Below are 23,623 nucleotides of genomic sequence, written 5' to 3'. Positions count from 1 at the left end.
ACTTATCCAAATCTTCTAACAACCTGAAATAGTTTTGAGGCTGAGCAGGACCCTGAGGAGGCAGGAGCTGATGGTAGTGTTGATGTTGTGGCTGTGTGTATAAAGGGGTTGAGGAGAGCATTTGTGTAGGTGAGTATGTAGCTGGTGGAATGTGTGAGGATGGTGATGGAGTGGACTGGTCAGCTTCCTGGGCCTCAAACAAAATATTCATTCTTTTTTTCTTTGCCCTGGTCTGTATGCTTACATTTTTTATTAATTTAAGTTCCACAGCAACTTGATGTCCAAAAGAACTGTAAGGATCTGGAGTGGCAAGAACTGAAGTAACTTGCTGTAACAAATTAAGTTTCTGTCGCTCAATAGAATCTGCATCCCCTTTGCGACGTTTCGATCCCGATTTGGGAGTGGGAAAAGAGGTGGTGAGTTCTTCACCCCTTTGTTGGGTAGAGGGATGTGGTGCTGTGGTTAATGAGATAAAAATTAAAGTAAGAGAAATCACATTATTATTACAGCACAGAAGCGAATCCATTTAGAAATAAACATTTCAGAGCATATAGTAGAATATTTATAAATGATTAAATATCTCCATAACATGTAAAAGAATAATAATATGTAAAGAATAACTAATAAATAATTTGAATAAAGACATTATCATAAACATTGACCATTTTGGATACACCAGTTATGAAAATGTCACTGCTTGATCTGTTTTGTGCAAACTTTAAAATAGGACATCTGGCATCCTGAATGACAAAACAACTAATCTGTCATCACTTTTTCAGCATTTTATTAGTCTTTACATTTACAAGTGTTATTTTACCTGGTGCCTCGGATGTATTTATAATGTCCTCATCGCTGGTGGGGTCATCCATGTCCTGCCCGTCAATCAAGTCTTTGACAGATTGATCAAGCTGAAAAACAATTTTATATCAGTGCAAGAATTTAAAGGATTAGTTCACCCCTAAATGAAAATTTCCTGATAATTAATATCTAATTATGCAAATATCTATAAGCACACAATATGCCTGTCCGTAATACTGCTCTGCTTACACTGGTCTCACTGGGGCGTTGGGCAACATGTTTTTTGAGGAGCTCCAAATTCCTCAACAGCCAAGCCTGCTTATGAGTGAGCCCTTTCTCCCCACTCCCACTTGGTTTAGGTTTGAGAAGCTTGGTGTATTGTGTCCGTAATGTTGTTGCTCTTGTTTTCACCTCCTCCACTGAAAATATACACTGACACTGACATACACTGTGTTTCCTCTCTAAATTCAACTGAACTAATATCATTAAATATTAGTAATATTATTCAAACAAACTAACTGTGCAATTCATCTTTTGTTAGACCTGAATGTAGCAGATGATCATTGACCTAAATCTAATGTTTACATTTGCTAGCTAGTGCGCTAGCAACTTTTTACACTCACCCGGTACGTTCAAATCTGAAGCGATCTCTCCCCAGCTCTTCTCTTTGTCGCTCCGGTTGTGGTATTCTTTTGAGGAGACATTAAATAGACACTCATACTGTTGCCACATCTCCACCATCCGTTCTTCCATCTCCGTTGTCCACCGGACCCGTACAGCTGCTTTCGCGGTTGACATTTTCAAAACTTCCTTCAAAACTTCCGTCACTTCTGTCTCCTTGTAGACCTGTCTCTCATTGGCTATTGTGGAAGTACTGACGTAATCATAGTTTTACGCCCGATTTATAATCCTAGATATCAAACATGTTTGATATTATCGGGGCGGCCCCGATGTGTCTGCGAGCAGATCGGGAGGTGCAAGATTCGATCTGTGAACGCCTCACATTACCAGATAATCTGCGCCGAACATCGGAACCGATCGAGGTCCTCAACAAGATTTTTTCTCAGATTCTCGGGAGGGGGTAAATCGGGCATAAATCGGCCTAAAACTCCTGTAGTGTGAGCCAGGCATTAGCCTGACTTCGTCATACTCATATTCTAGTCAGAATGTGAGTCTGATACCGCTCCATAGAGATTTGATTATGGGGCGTGTCTCAACCGAACTAGGAAAAAAAAAAACTCTGCACTCAGTTGGATAGACCTACAACCAATCAGAGCAACGGAGTAAATGACGCATGTTCTTCATTCAGATTTTCAACCAACAAAATGTCGCGGGCGCGGCTCTCTGTTCCTCTTTTAAAATGAATGCGCTGTGGATATCTTCTATAACAGACGCGATGGCGGAATCTACACATGATGTTTCATAAACAAAGTTCAGGAGGAGCACGTACAAATAATCAATCCAATATCAACTTGTCATCAAACAATACCATGTCTAACGTTACAGAGGAAGCATATTCACTCTGTCAATTTACCTAACACTCCTTGACAGTTTTTCAGCATCCCTCGGTCCCTCCACCACCCCGAATCCTCACTCTAGTCTTGTTCTCTCACAACCAGGAACACGGGGGGAGTATGGCTACCGAGCCCACAGCCCTCTCCTCGGACAGCACGTCATATACGCATTTATTCTATCTTATTTGTGTGAACTCGTGACATCTCATATAGCCTACGCATTTATTCTATCTGACTTATTTGTAAATGTGAACTCGTGAAATCTCAATTCTCCAGCTGCAGTCGTCTTTGTTGTAAACTAATTCAAATCAAGCGCTCTTTAGTGACGTGGGTGATTACGTAACCGCAGACCATCTGTCCATCATCGATTAAAGCCCGCCCTGGCAATTTGATTGGCTCGGCCTTCTAGGAGCCGAGCATAATTACTCCTCAATGGATCGAGTCCAGACCGAACTTCCCGACCAAAAAATGTTGTGGGCGGGGTTCGGGCTGGCACCCAGGCTAATCATATCTTATAAAACGGTTAGTTCCAATCCTTGATTCTGATCGGTCAATAGATGTGCTTTATTCATGATAAAACACGGCTATGACCGATGACCCCACCACTATTTTCTAAGGTCGATATTGTCCCCACCACTTTGAAACATCTCGTGGCACGAATGTACCAATACAAACAAACAAAACATCTCCAGTTAACCAGCAGAGCATTCATTTCATTCGTTTTTTAAATAAGAGGCGATCTAGCGCTGAAATGTGTTGTTTTTTAAATCAACTGATCAAAGTGCTCGTTGCCGCTGCGATCAGTGGCGCGGATACTATGTTTGTTTCTGGCACGCGCACAGCCTTCAATCCGTTGTGGAGAGACTCTCTATTCGTTCCGGTGCAATTAGAAAACAAAAAGCACAAAAAAGTGTCCCTGCCTGATATACAACCACTGAAAACATAATCGGTTTTGATGAGAAAAAAAAAAAAACAACTATATGAGTGCGGATTGAACTACCACTTAAACCCAATCAATGTACTATTTAAATCGATGGTAGTGTTATATATGTTTTATGATTAAGCATTGTGTTCCCCCCCTCCCCCCTGCACCCGCAGTGTCCCACCCACTTTTTAAAACAACGTTACGCCACTGCATACACGCAAGGGCTACAAAACTAAAATTGTTATTTAAAACATTGTCTTACATGCAAGCAACACGCGAGCATCATCCCGCTGTCTTTTCTTTTTTCCGCCCTCGACTCTTTTTCAACGCCATGTCTGAGGTCAGTGTCTGCCAAATTTGACATTGATTGAGGCATAATCGAACAGACCACTGGGAGGTGGGGAGGGGGGGCACCAGAGGGAGACTGGCACAGGAGATTCACCTTTTTCTCGACTAATTTGGTCTAGGCCTATATTACTTTTGTATTGCTTTTGTATATTAACATGCTTTAGACATATTTTATTTGTTATTTATACTAGTAGCCTATTGTAATGATTTTTCACAACCCAGATTTTTTGGTGCCCCCCCAAGCACTTGGTCCCCTACGCGCAGTGCGTGACGTGACCTGCTATAACGTTAGTCATCAGTCAGTTGTGTCCAAGGGGGCAGGGATTTGTATTATTTTGAAGGTACCCCCGGACGCCGCCATTGGCTAACGGAACCCCACCTGCAGTTAGCATCCCATTGACTCCCATTAATTTTGGCGTCACTTTGACAGCGAATAACTTCACATCTGAGGCGTTTAAAGACTCCATTTGTCCATTATTTATTTCTAAAGAAACACGACAATGTATAAAATGCTCCATTACCTTGTAGCTTATGTTATGGCCCTGTAGAAGCAGTTTTTGTAAAAGTAGGCTAATGATTGCGTCATAGCCACGCGACTCTCTGTCGCACAGTAAAAAAATTACCGTATGGACAGGAGGAGAAGCTCGCAGGCAATATTTTATGAGCATAGACGTCTATGCGGCAATCGGGGGGACGTAGAGTCAAGGGAGAAGCCCATATAGAGTCCATAAAAGCAACGGGGGAAAATTGTGCAACAACGTTTTGAGGAATTGGAAATAATTCGGTATGTGGCAAGTATACATGAAGTAGCCTAACATTTATCCACGATCTTTAAATAATGTATCTACTTAATTAAATAATGAAGTATGGATAACGGGGGAAATTAACGGGGGATGGAGAAATTATCATGAAATTATGCAATGGAAAAAAAAAACATCTCAATGTCAATCGCGGTTAACTTTATTCCTTTATTTATTTACAGATACGCTTGAAGATGAATGTGATCCCTTTCATCCTGGTCGGAAGCCATATACAACATGTCCTATCCTACATAACCTAACTTCTGTTCAAGTGTGTTTGTCCATGATTTATTAGCCAAAACTGCATGATTTAACAGCTCATCATTTTTTATAAATTGGAATATTATATGGTCAATGTATTACGTGAAGAGATGAACTGTACAATGAGTCATTTTAAGAGACTGCTGTTCACGTTTGCCGTCTCTGCAAGATTCGGTGGGTGATTCAGATTGATTTTGTCACATGCCTGTCCTGTCTTGTGTAGCACATGTGGTGTTTGTGTTCCTGTCTCTGTTTTGACCCCACCCTCCTTGTTATCTCATTATTGGTTTCATTTGTCCCACCTGTTGTTCCCTCATTACCTGCCTGATTTGTCCCTTTTATAAGTTCCTTTGTGTTTGCAGTCTGTGTCGGATCGTTGTCTTGTACACGTCTCCTGTTCTCCCGTGACCCCTTTTGGTATGTTCGTTTTTGAAGTTGTTGTTTTGTATTTAGTTATGTTTTCCCCCTCGTGGGTTTTGTTTTGTGTTTAGTGTTTCTTTTGTAATAAATATCTTTTTCCCTTTGCATTTGAGTTCTCCCTTTGTTTTCTGTAATTTACGTGACAGATTTCTCTTGGCACAGCTTTTAGAAGACTTACAATTGTCAGACGGGTTGCTCATGTCACTTCTACGTCATCAAGCTCAGTTTGAGTCTGCGCAGTACGCTGGACCCCCAGGAAGTAAGGGTGTTTCTCAATATCCGTCCTTCAGCGATCTTGCGTCCTTGTGTTCTCGTTTTACGTCATCATAACCGTCGAAGTTCAGGCCCAATTCTCAAGAACGCAAGTACAGAGGACGCATGAAAGAACCCGGATGTGTTCTTGATACCGAGGATGCATCGAATGCAGACTTGAGCTAGTACTCGCCTGGTGTCCCAGAAGTCATTGCGGCCGGTTCCGAGTTCGTTCTTCCAAGGAAGCTTGGCAAGACCGGTCTCCACGAGAACACAAGTCCGTTCTCTGCGTTCTTGGAATTGAGAAACAGCCTAAGAGTTTCTAATGGGCTTCACTTTGTCTCCGTTGAATCCAATGGGGTCGCTGTGTCCATTTCTTTTACTGTCTATGGTTGTGTCTTCCTTCTCCGTGAAAACAATTTTGAGTCTTTGCCGCCATCTATTGGCAAAATAATGTATGCAACTTCTGTTGCTGTTTACGGTCAGGGACTATTTTTTCCAGTGGAAGGAATGCTTTTAGTGATTTTACTTCATGAAAGTTGCATAGATAAATATTTTTCGGCTTTAATATTTGTAATGTGTGGCAACCATTTTATAAAAGCAATAAGGTACTCGAGGCAAGTGCTGTGTCGTGAATAAGTATTTATTATCCACGATACAGCACAGCCTCTCGTACCTTATTGCTTACATATATCGTATAATTTCATGTCTTTTATTATAAAAATACATTATAGCAGAGAAAATCATCCTGTTGCAAAAAAACAAACAAGAAAACGTCTGATCAACGGAGATCAAAGATGTGTGAGAATAATATAGCTATATATTAGAATAAAATTAACATTAACATGTTTTAATAGTGATTTATTTATCAATATAACTATATATATGATATTGTGTGCAATCTGTCACGCCCACTGGAGCCTCATCAATAGAGCACACATGCGCTGAACACCTCTGAAGTAAACTAACCCTGGAACAGATCCTGCTCTGGAGCTGGTTATGTTCAGAGAGTAAGTTGCTATGGCTACTTACATACCCTGAAAGTTAACTCTGCTTTTGGAACCGAAAGTTAAGGTTATCCGCTTACCCTTAAATGTACCAGGGCATGTCACATAACCTGCTTTCTGGAATGCCCCAGCACACAACATCTACAGTAACACTATATACACTATTATAATAAATGACGTTTTATTAACAAGGTTCGGGAGGAGCACGTTTAGATAATTAACAGAAGTGGAGAGCACTCAGCAATCAATGGTAAGAGGTGTATATATACTCAGGAGTCTCACCTCATTTCATTGACAGTTTTTGCAGCATCCCTCCACCACCCCTTCTCCACGCTTCTAGTCCTAAACACTTACATACGGGGGGAGTACTCTGGGTTCGGGCCGGACTCCGAGCTCGGAGCCCTGCCTCCGGACAGCACGCCAAATACGCATTAAACTTTTCCCCTTCAAAATTATATGTAAGTGTGAACTCGTGAACATACAATTAAATAACCACGGAATACCACTATGGCCATTTACATACCCTGAAAGTTACCCCAGTTCTTGGAGCCAAAGGTTGAGGTTAAAAATAAATAATGAATTTAATTTAATTAATTTTGAGATTATACAGGTTTACATTAAGCAGGTAGGGGCTAAGCTTGGTAAGTTTTAACAATATGTATACCAGAAGTTTCTTACAGATGCTCATTTTTTCACTGTAGGTACATACATTCCTTGGTATATTATAAAAAAGTAAGGTAAATATTATTCTATTGTGTCAGGCAGGACAGATATATGAGAGCAACATGTCGACTTCATTAGCAATGATAACAGGACCTGGGTGAATATCTTCACGTAGATAGTGACAGGACGTCATCTGCCAGACATCGATGTAGATTACTCCGTCAATATCTCGGAACATCTCCTGCATCACTGTATTCATCTGTATTGTATACCAATCACTTTGAAAAATATCCTGTAACAACACAGATCAGTAACAGACAATAATACAAGCATTAATATTAACTTGGTTTATATAAACTACATTGTTTGCATTTTCTACCAGAAACAGTGCTGAGTAGGTTACTTAAATTTTTGTCTGTCACCTGTGATAACTGACATTAAACTTTGACCTTGTAGGCCTATCTAATAGGGGGAAAACAAGGAATAGTTAATTAAAAAAATGAAATCCTTTCCTCGAGAATATTGAAGCCTATATTTAAAACGCAGTGCAGCTGCACAGCGAGCATCAGTAGCGGCAACTGCACAAATCAATGGCAAAGCGGCTCTGACGCGCGAACCAATCAGGAAGCTTGACGCCCAGCACATCAGAACCCACCAGAAGGGGCGTGGCTTATAGCTATAAAAGCACATCATTTTCGCCATAGCATCCAATTTAATCTCCTTCAGCGACCTTCATGTCACTGCCTCACTCTGAAGTCTTCGCCGTGGAATCAAGCCTTTTCAGCTGGAACGAGCCTTCTACACCAGACTAGTGCCTTATTCTCTTCAAAAACTGCTTCTCTTCTGTCGCTGTTCTCCTGTGGACATCTGGCGTCGACGCAATATCCTTTTACTTCTACTGCGTGTTAGCCTTGTGACGCACAGCTTGTAAAAAGGCTAAATTTCAGAGAAAACGCGAGCGTTGTTGCAAATGCCGCCTTCTCTCTTTGCGTCATGCAGATCTCACTTGCACAGTGCTGACAGGCACACGGAATGCACTATGTGCCTGGGAGCTGCCCACACGGAAGCAGCACTTTCTGCCAGAGGCTGCTCTCAGTGAAAGGAGCATGCCCATCTCCATGCTGCGAACGCGGTTAGCTCTCTTTAAGAAGGACGGCGATACCACTCTACCCGCTCTTTCTTTTCCCGCCCTCCTTGAGCCGCAAAAGAAGAAGCGTCGCAGCCAATGGCACCCCAAGCGCATGGAGTGCCACGTCCCCTTGTGCCTTGTTTTCGCCATCACAATCCCCTTCGCCGGTCCTGTTCACCCAGGCGGACCAGCGCCCCTCCCAGCGAGCGGTGGGTTTCGTCTCATTTGGCGGATAGGACGAGGATGAAAAGGACAACAGCCTCTCCATCGCAGCGTCCGAGGAAGACTTCTCTCTCAGTCCAGTTCTAGCGCTGCCAGGACCAATTCGGACTCGGAGATGCTGCGCATCCTCACCGCGGCCGTCGCAGATCTCGGGCTTGAGTGGGCCTTGAGCTGTTTGGGTGGTTGGTTTCTGCCTGGGCACCAGCAGGCCCCCCATGCGCCCCTACAAACAAACGCTGTTTTTACAGTAACACAAATAAAGCACAAAAAGAGCATGCTTCAAGCACACAACACCTGGGTATCCGGTCCCCCTTCACTTGGCGGCCCATCCCCAGTTGTCACTCTATCTCAATCCAGTCGAGTCAAGGCCTGGCAAGCCAGCCCCAAAGCATGTATGAGCACAAAACACAACACACAGGTACTAGGTCCCCCTATACTAGGCGGCCCATCCTCAATTGTCATTCAACCCCTAGCCACATGGACCAAGGCCTGGCAAGCCATCCCCGGTGTGTTGAGTTGGGTAATGAACACTATAAAGCGAGGCTACTCACTTCAATTCACTCGCAGACCCCCGTGCTTTCAGGCGGTCATCAAGACTTTGGTGAGAAGCAGCGTGGCTCACATGCTTAGAACTGAAATATTAACCCTCTGGGGTCGACAAACGCGCCCGCGCATTTTGCTGGATTTTCTTCACATTGTAGCACAATAAACTTAAATTACTCCGTCATTTATGGTCATGCAAAAAAAAAAAGAAATATAAAAAAAGAATCTGTGGTATTTCTACTTTTGTTTGTGTCTAAACAAACAGGCTGTGCTTTCTGCCTCCCTGTCGCGGTGAACTTTTTTTCTTGAGCACGTCTATAAACTGAAACCAAACTCAGCAAATACTTGTCAAACATTTATCATCCCATATACCTTTATAAACATTTAAGTGTGTACTTTTAAATGATCGGATTCAAACTGAAAACAAATATTCTCTGTTTAAGTAATTTGTATAAAACCAACAAGATGTCCAGTATCTCAAACGCTTGCTCATTAGTTTTAATTTGACTACGCCCATGCGCGCAAAAGAGATTCACATGCAAATCTCCACATGGAACGCGAACGTTACCTCAAAAACAAAGCACGAAAAAACTTCACAAGTCTCTGCTTTTCGTCGAGTTTGAAAGACGCACCGTGAGCTTACATTGGATTTACCTCAGAAGAAGAAGAACGCGATTTGAGGACAAGAAAGATGTAAGGTAAGAAATTCTTACATATTAGTTTGTTATTGTTGCATAAATTTCACATTGCAGTTGAACTGTTGCTAGATATATGGTGAATATTATAATATTTAGAACCGTGTTTACTGTTACTGTATTTGTGGATATCTGCTCAAACGTAGATATGTATATGGTAACCATAATGTTTCATATTTTGGAGCGCAATCACGTTTTAATGTATCATATTTTGCAGCATGCTGTGCATTTGAATGTATCATATTTTGGAGCGCGGTCGCGTTTGAAAAGCAAAACGCACCAAACATTAGGCTTCATGTTTCTACTATTATCTCATTTCATATCATCATAACGAATGGAAATTTGAAGTAACATATGATAATCAATATATTTTTCTCTAGCTTAGTTGTTACTGAAATCTTTTGGAAGATGTATATGCTGCTATAGGTTATTGTTATTATTATTTTATGCAGCACTGCGCATAGCCTATGCCTACAAGGCACAACAAACCTGGTGTTCATTATATTATATATTGTTGAAAAAATGTGTGTGTGTGTGTATTCTGTGAATTTTAAAAAGCAATTTTAACCAGAAAAATCTAAAAATGTATTCCCAAAATCGTGCAGGCCTTTCTCTTGATATCAGTGTCTTTTTTTTTTCTTTCAGGGCCCAGATGCCACCGAGTCCTGCTGACTTTAACATTCACATGAGTCTCTGTACATGAACATGGTAAAGTGAAAATCAAACACCTTGGAAATGAAAGGTATGCACTAGGGGTGGAGCCGAACCCGAATACGGTATTCGGAAAGGCACAAATAATGTGTTTTTTACGAATACTTATTTCGAACAAATACTTTTAAAAATATTTGTATTCGGGAACAAGAAAAACTTTATATTAAAAAGCTGCGTTTCCTCATGAGACATGGCGACCGGCGGTGCTGCTGATGTGGTGGCTGAAATATTTTGGATTAGGCTAATGTCACGTTGTCATAAGGGGTAGTTCACATAGCGTGTTTTTTGAGCGTGCAGATTTCAAATGTAGGCGCGCGGCAAGCGCGCTTATAAGCGAGCGGCGCGCTGCATAGCAACGACAGACGCCACAGGAGGGCAAGCGCTTGTGGACAGGAGAAAACGGTGCGAACTGCGCTCTTCATGATGACGAGGAAGTATCAGCAAAGAATTCATTGATTTCTAGCCCTTGCATTAGCTTTAGATATATTTATGGAGATGAGAAATGAAATAAAAAGCCGTCATTATGTCATTATCAGTCCGTCAGAAAAGCAGTTCTAGGCTTATTCTTGGCTGGATAACTCTTAGCAGGTTTAAAAAGCTCTTTTAAAATTAAATATGAATGCAGTTTTGGATTAAATAAAAGTACAGTCAAGTCAAATAAAACATGTTTTATCTCCTGTTTGGTAACACTACAATAAGATACCATTCATTAACGTTACTTAATGCGTTATCTAACATCAACACATTGAGTGAACAATATATTTTTACAACATTAATTAATGTTTGTGAATGTTATTTAATACAAATACTTGATTGGTCATGTTTGTTCACTTCATTCATTGTGCATTAAATAATGTTAACATAAATAATGTTAACTTTTGATTTTAAAAATGTATTTTTAAATTAACCCCAAGGAGAATAATTGCGACAGTATATAGCCTAACTATTGTTTATTGTTAGGTCATTTTATCTAATGTTATCTAACAAATGGAATATTATTGTAAAGTGTTTTTAATACTACAGTTTCCATCTTTGTAACCGTGATATACGCTTTAATATATGTAAATTTAATCTAAATTAAGCTTCGGTACCGAAATTGTTACAGAGAACCGTGGATTTTCACAGGTATTGGTACCAAATACTGAAATTTTGGTACCGTGACAACACTAGTAGCTCTGTTAGCTCGGTAATTTAGACAATAGGCTGTTGACAGAGTAACGTTAACATATGTAATGGCTGTTATGTTATTTTCTTTTCAATGACGTTCCTTGTTACATGTTCATTGCTGGATTTATGGAAAAACATCAACCAATATTGCATATCCATAATTATTATAATGGATATAATTAAAGAATACTTACACTATAACGTAAATTAGAAGTGTAACGCAAAAAAACTGGATTTTTACACCTATTTTGAATTTTACTCGAATACAAATACAAATACAAATACTTTTCCCCTCTCAACAAATACAAATACAGATACAAATACCGGCTGCTTTGCACACCCCTAGTATGCACAATGTTTTTAGGAATGGCACAAAGGTTTCTGTCTTTGGATCATTGTTTTCAATAAGTGCTTTTTTGTAATTTGTTTTGTATCTTTGGATTATGTTGTGTTGTAAATAAATCCAAACAATCAAAAAGCCATTCTTTTTTTTTAAATCTCCTCATTCTTTGTGCAAGGTTGCTCAGAATGATAGGGCCTGATAGCTCCTAATAGGGCTGTTAGGGGAGGGTCTTTGTCTTTCTCAGGTGTGAAAAGCTTACATATTAATGATGTGATCACACCTCCCGCATAAAGCTTTCTCACACAAAACACGTCGTACAAATTTTAAATCAATATATTGTCTTATCTGAATGAGCAGTCAGGATGATTTTCACATAGTTTTGGAGCAAATATTCTAGGCTACGTGATACAATTTTCAAAAGTCTTGTGAAGAAATAATCAGTATGGGTTTCATGGCCTTATTTCAGTGAGAATGTTTTTGTATTTTCACAAACCATGCATAAATGTCATCTCAAAACTACAAACTTTTACATACATGCTGCTGATATATTACTGTAGCAGAGTTTGAGCTGAATACAGTGTAATTAGACTTTAGCCATGAAAATGTCACAAGTAACAGAAAAAAGCACAAATGTCAGAGCATGTCAGAACACCTCCAGGGCCAGGAAAACAGCTTAGACCCCAGAGGGTTAAACCTGCTGAGTCAGTCGGGTTTTTACAGTTGCTATTTTCTTGTACCAAAGAAAGAATGTGGCACCAGGCCCATCTTAGATCTCAGATATTTGAACAGAGCCCTCATTAGATGACCATTCAGAATGTTAACCACCAAACAAATCCTTGCACAAGTTCATCCGGGGGATTGTTTTTTCACAGTGGATCTGAAATATGCCTACTTTCATATACAGATAACGCCCATAGACCACAGGCCATTCTTGAGATTTGCCTTTGAGGAGCAGGTTTATCAATACACGGTCCTACTGTTCAGTCTGTCTCTAGCACCCTGTACATTTACGAAGTGCACGGACACAGCACTTCTCCCCTGAGACAACGGGGAGTGCACGTGCTGAATTACCTCGACGGCTGGCTCATTCTAGCTCAGTTGAAAACCGAGTTATTGACATACAGATCCTGGCTCCTCGGCCATTTGGAATGCCTCGGGCTCAAGATCAATTTTCCCAAGAGCAGACTGTCACCAAGCCAGAATATATCCTTTCTGGGCAATATTATTCGACTCAATGCTGATGGGAACGCGGCTCACGCCAGAGTGCGTCCTCTCTATCCAACGGCTGGTTCCATCTTTCAGTGCGGGAGCTCACTCGCCACTCAAGAAATTTCAGAGGCTTTTGGGCCTTATGGTGGCGGCATCGTCAGTACTCCAACTGGGGTTACTGCATATGCGCCCTCTACAGCACTGGCTAAAACGCTGTGTGCCAACCCATGCATGGCGATCAGGACGCCTGCACATCAGAGTGAACCACGGCTGCATAAGAGCCCTGTCTCCATGGAAGGTCCCAGTCTGGTGCCAGTAGCAGTACCAGTGGAACCAGTCTGGTGTGACCATGGGTGTGGCCTCCAGGAGGAAAGTGATCTTCACAGATGCCTCCAACCTAAGTTGATGAGCGCTGCACGAGAACAAGCCTGTCTCCGGCCTTTGCTCGAGCCCAGAAAAGTGCTTACATATCAACTGCCTCGAAATGAGAGCGGTTTGTCTAGCGCTCAAAGCGTTTCTGCCAGACCTGGCGGGACACCATGTCTTAGTCCGAACGGACAACATGTCGGTAGTGTCCTACATAAATCGCCAGGGCAGTCTCAGATCAGACAACCTGTATGTCATGGCCAGGCACCTCCTCCTCTGGGCACAAACCAAGCTGCTCTCCTTGAGAGCTGCTCACGTCCCGGGCATTCAAAATCGGGGTGCTATCCCGAGACAAAACTCCCCAGGGGGAGTGGTCTCTCAACCCTCAGATGGTCCATCTGATCTGGAGTGTGTTTGCAAGGGTGGAGGTCGACCTTTTTGCCTCAGAAAGCAACACTCACTGTGCAATGTTCTTTTCAAAGAACAGGGATGTGCTGGCCCATGCCTGGCCCAGGTGCCCACTCTACACGTTTCCCCTTGTCTCGATGATACCACAAGTCATTAAGTGGATCAGGGAGAGCAGATGCGCAGTCCTTCTAGTAGCCCCCCTCTGGAGAACCCAAGTTTTGTTCCCAGCACTGGTGCAGATGTCAAACACAGCCCCTAGCCGATACCTGTGTGGAAGGACCTCCTCACACAGGGGAACGGGGAGATCTGGGGCCTCATGTACAAAGACTTGCATTGAATTCATACTAAAACATTGCTTACGGACAAAGCTGTAAATGTGTGCACGCACAAAAAAAAAACAGATGTCTGAATCTCTGCGTACGAAGGATCCCACGCATATTCTCTTTGTACATACCAATTAACGTAAAATTGAGTGCACATGCACGAGCACAACCCAGTGTCCTCCCTTAATTAAATCAATTTAAATATGGTAATGAGTCCACTTGGGCAAAAGAAAGCAGTAAGAAATTGGCTAAAGCAAGCGGCAAGAAACGAAACTTGAAAATGACAGTGAAATTTACAGAAAGTGAATTGGAGGTGCTACTATTGGAGGTAGAAATGAGAAAAAATATTTTATTTGGAACTTTGTCCTCCGGAATTAATAACAAAAGGAAAAAATATGAGTGGGAGAGTTTGGCTGATGCCGTCAATGCGGTATTATTATATTATTATTATTATTATTATTATATAAATTATATATATATATATATATATATAATTTTATATGATATTTTAATTAATATTTAATATTTTTATTAATATTATATTATATTATATTATATTATATTATATTATATATTTTATTTATAGACTAAGGGTTGTAGCAATTTGCATATGCTTTTATATGTTCTTACTTAAAGCTGCAGTCGGCAAGTCTGGCAGATTGGGTCGACTTAGCCAAAATTTTGAATGTTTACAACTCTCATGCCCCTCCCCCACTACCAGCGAGCACCCTCCCATCGAGGTTGTGCTCGTCATTGCGTGTGTACCTGATTTTCTGTGAACGCGTCCGTCTCTTCAGCATCGATCAACACCATGGACTCATCTATCCATAGATAGCAATAACCGAGGAATTGTAAGCTTGTTAGTAGATTTTCTCTCCGCCATCACGCTTCGTGCAATCTTCAGGCGAACTTCAGGCATGTCGTGTGCATGTGATATTGTAACGTGCGCATCACAGGGGGGATCTGTGGCGTGTGCACGACCTGTGATTGACAGTCAGATCTCACACCCCCCTGCGCAGATTGGACACGATGATCCTGGAGTGGTGGATTTTTGCAAAACAAATAACACGATCCAGGTGGAGTTAGAAGCTCGTTTTTTTTTTTCTAAAACCACCTTATTTATGTTGTTCTGTCGAATTATAGTGTCGATTTCACTGAATATGATAAAAAAGATGTTGCCGACGGCAGCTTTAATTGCATAATTGATAGAATATTCCCATAAGGCTTGTGTGACATTTATGTCATTTATTTTATAAATTGCAAATTAATAGCAATGCTTCCCACATGTGGTGGTGCGATAGACTTGTAGAACAATTTGTTGTGTAATGTTTGCAACTTCACTTCATTGCCTGTAAGAGTCGCCAACAGACAAAAACAATGAGAAATGTACATACGCCAGACATGAAATTGGCGTGGAGGAATGCACATTCTCGCGTTAATTTCACTGTTAGTACATCCGACCGTGAGCATGAAAGCTGGTGTACACAAAGTTTTTGTGTGTACGCAAGATTGATATATGAGGCCCCTGGGTCAAATCGTTCCGATTTGTGGGCCCTCCATGTGTGGCCCCTCAACGGGTATCCTGGGACCTCCCAGAAGGAGTACTAAATATCATTACTGAGGCAAGAGCGCCGTCTACTCGGAGCCTCTATGCTCTGAAGTGGTCGGTTTTCACCAGCTTGTGCGCAGCTAGGGACCTCGACCCCCGTTCGTGTGTGGTAGCAGTGATACTCTTTTCTTCAAGAGCTTTTTTTTCACGTGGAACGCTCCCACTACATGCTCAAAATATATGTGGCAGTCATAGCAACCTACCATGCTCCTGTAGTGGGCCAATCACTGGGAGAAAATGACCTTGTTGTTCGTTTCCTCAAAGGGGCCAGAAGGTTCCAGACCTCTTATATGTCACAAGGACCCGACTCATGTCTGGTTCTTGCAGAGATTCATATCCTTTTAGGAGTTTTTGTGTCTTGTGTCTTTCTGTGTACCTCTGGCTGTTCGCCAGTTCTGGACAAAGTCAGTTGCTAATGTGCGGCATTTTGCATTGCGTCCCCACTGCGTATTAGCTACGCAATACGAAGTGACCGTTCTTGAAAGGGAACATACTTGGTTACTAACTACTGAGAGTAGGGAACGAGTATTGCGTAGCCTGCCGCACTATTGCAATCTGCTAGGTGCTTTGCTTCAATCGATTTAACCTGATGCTATGGCGAAAATGATGGGCTTTTATAGCTATAAGCTATGCCCCTTCTGGCGGGTTCTGACGTGCTGGGTGCCAAGCTGCCTGATTGGTTCGCGCGTCAAAGCCGCTTCGCCATTGGTTTGTGCAGTTGCCGCAGCAAAGCCAATGGGTGAGCTTATCACTCTGCTGATGCTCGCTGTGCAGCTGCACTGCATTTTAAATATAGGCTTCAATATTCTTGAGGAGTATTCAATATTCCCCACTGCATATTAGCTATGCAATACTCGTTGCATACTCTCAGGGAACCAAGGTTACGTTAGTAACCGAGTACGTTACATTTAATTCTGTTTCTCTCACATAACTATCATATGCCTTCTGAAACATGGAATAGTGCTTGAGTCATATGGACTACTTTGCTTGTACTTTGGTACCCATCCACTTTTATTCTGCAAAACCATGGAAGACAATTATACAGGTTTGTACTGACAGAATATGACTGAAACACCTTTAAGGGATGGAATATGGCATGAATTGGAAAATGAAGTGTCACCTCAGCACATGCATATTTGTGTTTCTAATATAAAGACAGCAGGACAAATGTACCATATTACGAATACAAGATAGAAAGTTATTGGAAATGGAGTAGGATTGGAAAATGAGCAATTGTACCTTTAATCCTGCAGTGTTTCCAGACTTGATGATGACGGTAGTCTCTGGTGCACGACTCAACAATGCAACAACAGACTGACGGATTTTGGCCACTTCATGCACATAAAATGTTATTGGGTGATAAGCCAAGTGGGCAAATATTGTAAAGACAACAACTGCATGAGGACCACCAGCTATTTCATCAATATCATTGCTGATATAGTGCAAGTCAGTAATGAGCATTTTAGGAAATCGCAAAGGAACACCGTGTGGCCTCCAGTAAACAATGCTATTATTTTTTAACCCTACAGCCATCAGGGGTCCACTGGTACGAGGAGTGTGGAGGTCCATTCTTTTTATGTCTAAATAAGATAAGTAAAACTTACATTAGACTCATTGTTTCATTTATTTCTTAAACAACTTTGCAAAGCTACTTTTTATTGTACACAGCAGCCCTCTAGAACAGGGTTCACCATTCTCGGTCCTGGAGGACCGCTCTCCTGCAGAGTTTAGCTCCAACCAGCTTCAACACACCTGTTTGAAAGTTTCTAGTATGCCTAGTGAGACCTTGATTAGCTGGTTCAGGTGTGTTTAATTGGGGTTGGAGCTAAACTCTGCAGGACAGCGGCCCTCCAGGACTGAGCTTGGTGAACCCTGCTCTAGAAATATGAAAATATGGCACTTAAGGAATAGTACACTTCAAATTTTTAATTCTGTCATTTACTCACCCATATTGAATGTTTGAATGTTGATGAGTAAATGACGACAGAATTTTCATTATGGGGTGAACTATCCCTTTAAGATGCACTGACTCATTTGCATGTCTGAATGTCATTGCATTAGATGCAAACAAATTCTTTATGAATTTTTGCAATTACATGTTGCAATGAGGAAAAAAAAATACAGTGTGACCTATGTCTTTAAAAACAATTGTCACTTGATTTAATATTTTGGTGTAATTGCAAGACATTCATGCATTTGTTGATGAAGTATCCAAATACTTTTTGGGGCTTCTGTATATTTCAGTTATATTACTTTTATGACATCAAGTCTTAAATAACATGAGAACATTTTTAAATAATCCCCCGCCACCCTCCCATCAATGTCATTTATGAACAACTTGCCTGGCACTTTACTTTCTAAATACTCAAACCACTGCCTTGTAGTGGAGTCTCCCATCAAGTAGACAATCTTGTTTTTAAGGCAATTTCCCATGTGTGAAGAACTGAACTTTTGGGTGTTGCACACAAAAGACTTCCAGACATCTTTCAGATAAAACCCTGCAGGAACTGGTGTCGTCATGCCAGATCTGCATCTCTCCATTGTGCCTAAAGAAAAGAAACATTTACCTGAAGAGACTGTGCCGTAATTATGCAAATTCTTAATTCTCTTGCATACTAACTACATTTGATTTTAGATTATATCGGTCCTTATATATTAACATACCAATGCCTGTAGTGTTGGGAAGGACATTTATGATTTGTGTGTATCCAGTAATAGCAACATTTGTTAATGTCCTGTAGAGAGAAAAAAAAACAAAACATCTTCCACAGTTTTTCTGGTTTTACAATTCCTCTGTAATTCATTTTGAATCCTTTCCCACTTACTCTGTGAAAATTTGCTTCTCAAAAGTATTTAATGGGTTTTCCAAACCTCCGTAAGAGTGATGAACCAGTTTGTCACAAGAAAGTCCCTTTGGTCTCTCACACTGCCACACCGTCCCTGTTTTTATATCCTTATACTCACAGCAGCAGTCACCTTTACTCCAACTTCCATCTGCACCCCACTTAAGATTGCATTGTACTACTTCACTGATCCTGGTTTTATTGGGTCCTGGCCCTTCAAAATAGCCATTATAGTGGCTGCGTGGAAATGAGGACTCCCTGTATTTTTGAAGAATCTGCACAAGCTCACTGGAGTGCTCTAGACGTACATAAACTTGTGCCTGACCTTCCCAGGGCAGAAGAAGATCAACAGAGTGAGTCCCATTACAGTGATCCACAACCTCCCCGTACACACTCGCCTTCAAGAAGAATAGAGAAGGTTAAGTATAATGCAGAAAACTAATGTCTGTTAGTAAATCCAATTTTAAAGCATATAAAAATGTAATTATAAAATGTAAATCAACCATTAACAGCAAATGAAACTTGCTCGATGGTGTTTTAAGCCCCCAATGGCAGCTAACCCTACCCTCAACCTTAAACCTACCGATCCCCTCGCTGCGTGGAAGGCACCGTTGGGGGCTTAACACAAACTCAGTGTCTTAATTTTTATAAAAAGAAAAATTTAAAAATAATATAAAACAAACACACCTTTAGCTCTGAATTGAATAGCTTTGCTTGGAAAAAATCTCCTCCATATCTTTTCAGGTTCTTGTTGTGGTCTCTGGCTGTGATGGTAACAGAGATCTTTTCTCCCACTTTGTAACTCTCCTTGAGTCCCACAATAGAGAATGTTGAGTGGACTGGGCTTGTGCTCTGATCCAGCTGAGTGATTTCTTGATCTGGACCAGGCCAGACCAGAGCCTTCTGTAGCCGGTCCCACTCCTCTTCACTGATTCCCATGTCATGAGCGGATATTGTAGATGAAGAATTATTATTTCGTGGAACTGGTTTAGGTCTGGGGGGCTGAAATGGTCTTATTTGGATCCCACGATTCAATCCCCATAGAGCCTGGGAGAGGACCAGAATTTTAAATCGACCAAATTCTGTTTTTTTTTTTTTTTTTGTTCTATATATAAATTATTTATTTATTGTAGATAAAGATCATTTCTGGATAATACTATTAAAGTTATGTGGATCTCATTTGCAGTTGGTGAAATCATGCACAAAGTGTGAATGGGTTAGGTCCTACTATGTAGCGCTAGCAACGCCATCATGGGTTCAAAAGCAAAGAATTGTCTCTACTCAACAAGTCAAAAGGGAACATCAAAGGGACCTTAGTTCTCATCAAGATGGCTATATGTTCGACATTTTATCTGTTATTTTAAAATAATTATGATAATACTTAAAACTGAAGTTTGTCTTTTTTTTTCTTCAAATACGTCCAATAAATATGCGGAAACAACGATAAGTAACATTGAACACTATGAACACAATGGTCTGTGGTGCTACACTGAAAAAAAAAAAAAAAAAAAAAGTTTAGTTAGTTCAACTTAGAAAATGTACTTCATGTGGTCTACATCTACAATAACTGTCAGTTCAAATCTAGACTAAAAACACATATCTTTGGCCCAGTATACACATAACACATTAAAGACTTCTATAATTCAATGTTAGGCTGCATAGATTAGGTCAGCCGGAACCGGGAACACTTCCCATAAATCATGATGTACTTGTTACACCATAAGAAGGATGGCGTCTACGCTAATGTTAGTCTCTCTGTTAATCCCGAGGTTTACCGCAGTTCGTCGGATCCAGGCCGTATCCAGATCTGATGAAGGACCTGCGCCTGGACACGACGGCAACGCAGCCCTGAAGTGTCAACTAGTCTCTCCCCTGTGAAGGCCTCTGTACAGAGTCACCACGTGGCTACGCGGACGCCATAAATAATTCTGTTTTATACATTTTTAAGGCCAGTTTGATAAGGTTGATTTGTAAAGGACTACACGCTTGCAAACATATATATTCAAACACATACCTATGGACTGAACATGTGATGCGCTTCCGCATGTGCTAAATGTCAGTGGCAGATTGCCTTCAAAAATTGGATTTAAAAGGCATAGTCTCTATATTAATCTAAAATTCTGCATTAATTTAATTGTATTATTATTATTTTCAACTGCAAAAATGGACCATAATTATTGCATAAATATTAATTAGTACCATAAAATGATCTCAAAAGAAAATTATTTTTTAGAAATACAAAAGAAAAAAAAAAAAGGATTGAAAAAGATATATATTAAGGTGGCCCTTATTTTTCAAGTTTTGTCTGACCCCCTCAATTTGTTCCAATACATGAAAAAATAATTCAGGCAAAATATGAGCTCATTTGAACAATATTTAGAGGTGACTCGATGACGATGAAGTTTTGTATAATCAGTTATTATGCTCAATGTGTGATAAATACCACTTGCCTAATTTTATCTCAACTATTTAAATGACATACTTGCTTATTTAATGGCAATTCTGAATTTACACGTATTTTGCACAAAATATATTCTATGCATTTCTTGCAGAAGCATAAATTGTGTTAATTTGCCACTTTTGTGACTTATTTCAAGTATTTGCCATTACTGGCTGTGATTTGCGGTCGTCAGCACTTCAGCACTTCGCAAACAGCAGAGTCCAATGGCGACGGGAAGGACAGTTGCTACGCGCTCGCAAGATTATTGTCAAGAATATTATCTTGTTAGCCATGTGGAAGGAATTGAAGGGACTAAGCTACCCACAGGGACCATCATTCTCGGACATTTTTATCATCGTCACAATGTTCTGAAAGAGGATATTCAAGCAGCAGCAAACAGTACCATACAGAGAGTGGAAGAATTTAGGTTCCGGGCAAGAATTGCGGTCAAGCATCGACAAGACTCCATTATAAAACTCAAGCAATTATTTTGTGACTGGAAGAGGTTGACAAAGAACACGAATCACCAAACAAAGACTCAAGGGGCTAACGAAGCCACTTTCACAGAAATGATTGCAGGGTTGTTTGACATTGCACATGCAAATGCTATTGAGCTAATTGATGCAGAGACTTACTCAAAAGAAGAGAGAGAGAAGGATAAGTTCTTCCTCGAACTTCAGCGGCAAAAAGGACAACCTGGTTGCATGTTGGGTGTAGACAAAGTGTTGTTGCTGCAGCAACAGAAGCAGAAGGAGAAGCAGGATAAATTGCAAAGCCAACGCCATCGTTCTGAACAAGAAAGAAGTATTCTCTTGAAAAAAAGTTGTGTTGGAGAGCAGCAGCAGCAATAATTCTGAGAATAGTTCATCAGAATCAGATGGAAATCCTGGACTATCCACCACAAGTAGGCCTGGTGCATCACCACTGAAACGGGGTCGCCATCACATTATATCAGCTCCTCTGTCAACAATGCTTGATAGAAATTTACAGAGTGACAGGGCTGCCATGATGATTGTTTTCAAATCTGCCAAGGCTCTCGGACAAGACCCAGAAGCTCTTGCTCTAAACAGGTCAACCATCCAGCGTCAACGTCGAAAACACAGAGAAGCAACCGCCGCTGGCATTGTAGAATCATTCATACCAAACACGGCGCTAACGGTCCACTGGGATGGCAAGTTGATGCTTGACTTAACAGGTAAAGAAAAGGTGAACAGGCTGCCCATTCTGGTTTCAACAATGGGGGAAAAGAAGCTGTTGGCCATTCCAAAGATTTCCACAGGAACAGGGCAAGCAGAGGCCCAGGCAGTTTACAATGCCATCAGAGAATGGGGACTGGACCATCTTGTTCGTGGTATGTGCTTTGCAGAGCCGGACAGTAACGGAGTACATTTACTTGAGTACAGTACTTAAGTACAATTTTGAGTATAATTTTTGGGGAGTACTCATGACTTTACTCAAGTACATTTGAGAGGCAAATATTGTACTCTTTACTCCGCTACATTTATATCCATAACCGTGAGTACCCGTTAATTCTTCTAAAAAAAATAAATTAAAAAATTCTCGGAAACCCTCAATTATTTTTTTTCCCTCTCAAATGTGATTGGATTGTGCTGGCGCCACTGATTGGGACAGCCTATCAGCAATCACCTTCAGCTTTCCGCCAAAGTCAACTCCATTGTCATATTTAGATAAGAGACGAAACCATGGACGAAACAATGGATTAAGACGCAGCAGTTCCATCCCGGGAATGTGCCAACCCGTGGCCCCACCTTGCCAGACTATTTCAATTTTCTGAACAAGTTAATGATAGTTTTCGCTTTAAGTGTTTGCTGTGTTTACCAATATAAGCACTGTGGCAGTAGTAATGCAATATTTAGAAAAATGTACTCTTGTACTCTTGATACTCAAGTACTTTTAAAAACAAGTACTTCAGTACTTTTACTTAAGTAGACATCTGACTGTAGTACTTTTACTTGTACTTGAGTAAAATTTAGCAAGCGGTATCTGTACTTTTACTCAAGTAATGAAGCTGTGTACTCTGTCCGCCTCTGGTGCTTCGATACGACCAGTTCCAACACTGGCAGACTGTCTGGAGCCTGTATCCTTCTAGAGCATCTGCTTGGACGGCCACTTCTACATTTTGGTTGTCGGCATCATATATTGGAGTTACTGTTGGCTGCCGCATTTGCAGTTTGTATGGGACCCAGCAAGGCACTGGAAGTCCTCATTCTCAAGCGCTTTCAAGGACAATGGTCATCCATTGATCAGAAAATTTATGATGATGCATTTTCAGATGATTTCACCTCATCTGAGCTTTCTGTTATCCGAGATGAAGCCATTGCATTCTGTGAACAGCAGCTGCAGGATATTCAGCCGAGAGATGATTATAGAGAGCTGCTGAAACTAATGCTAATCTTCATGCGAGTGAAATCACCTTATACAAAGTTCAGAGCCCCTGGCCCAATGCATCAAGCTCGCTGGATGGCGAAAGCCATATCAAGGTCTGGCTATTCCGGTCCCAGTTCAAGTTGACGGCACGCGAATCTCGTGGACTGCTACATCTGAACATATTTATACATTAAGTTCTGGTTTCAGGCACTTGTGGCTGCCACTGCGCCTACACTCTA

The 23,623-nt window shown here is 41.0% G+C and overlaps 1 protein-coding gene across 1 annotated transcript; it reads right to left on the bottom strand.

The window, feature by feature from the left end:
* Positions 1 to 7,082: 7,082 nt before the first annotated feature.
* Positions 7,083 to 22,219, bottom strand: LOC308682418 (NXPE family member 3-like; the record flags this gene model as incomplete). Its single annotated transcript, XM_081352127.1, has 7 exons — positions 7,083 to 7,280; positions 16,953 to 17,293; positions 18,056 to 18,259; positions 18,378 to 18,448; positions 18,539 to 18,954; positions 19,244 to 19,603; positions 22,154 to 22,219. 7 exons carry the CDS (start codon positions 22,217 to 22,219, stop codon positions 7,083 to 7,085), a joined length of 1,656 nt encoding a protein of 551 aa, XP_081208253.1.
* Positions 22,220 to 23,623: the final 1,404 nt, after the last annotated feature.

This window comes from Scardinius erythrophthalmus (genome assembly GCF_964197995.2).
Source record: "Scardinius erythrophthalmus genome assembly, chromosome: 22".
Taxonomy (NCBI): domain Eukaryota; kingdom Metazoa; phylum Chordata; class Actinopteri; order Cypriniformes; family Leuciscidae; genus Scardinius; species Scardinius erythrophthalmus.
Note: the sequence above shows the minus strand (reverse complement) of the source record. Positions and strands in the feature narration are given on the sequence as shown.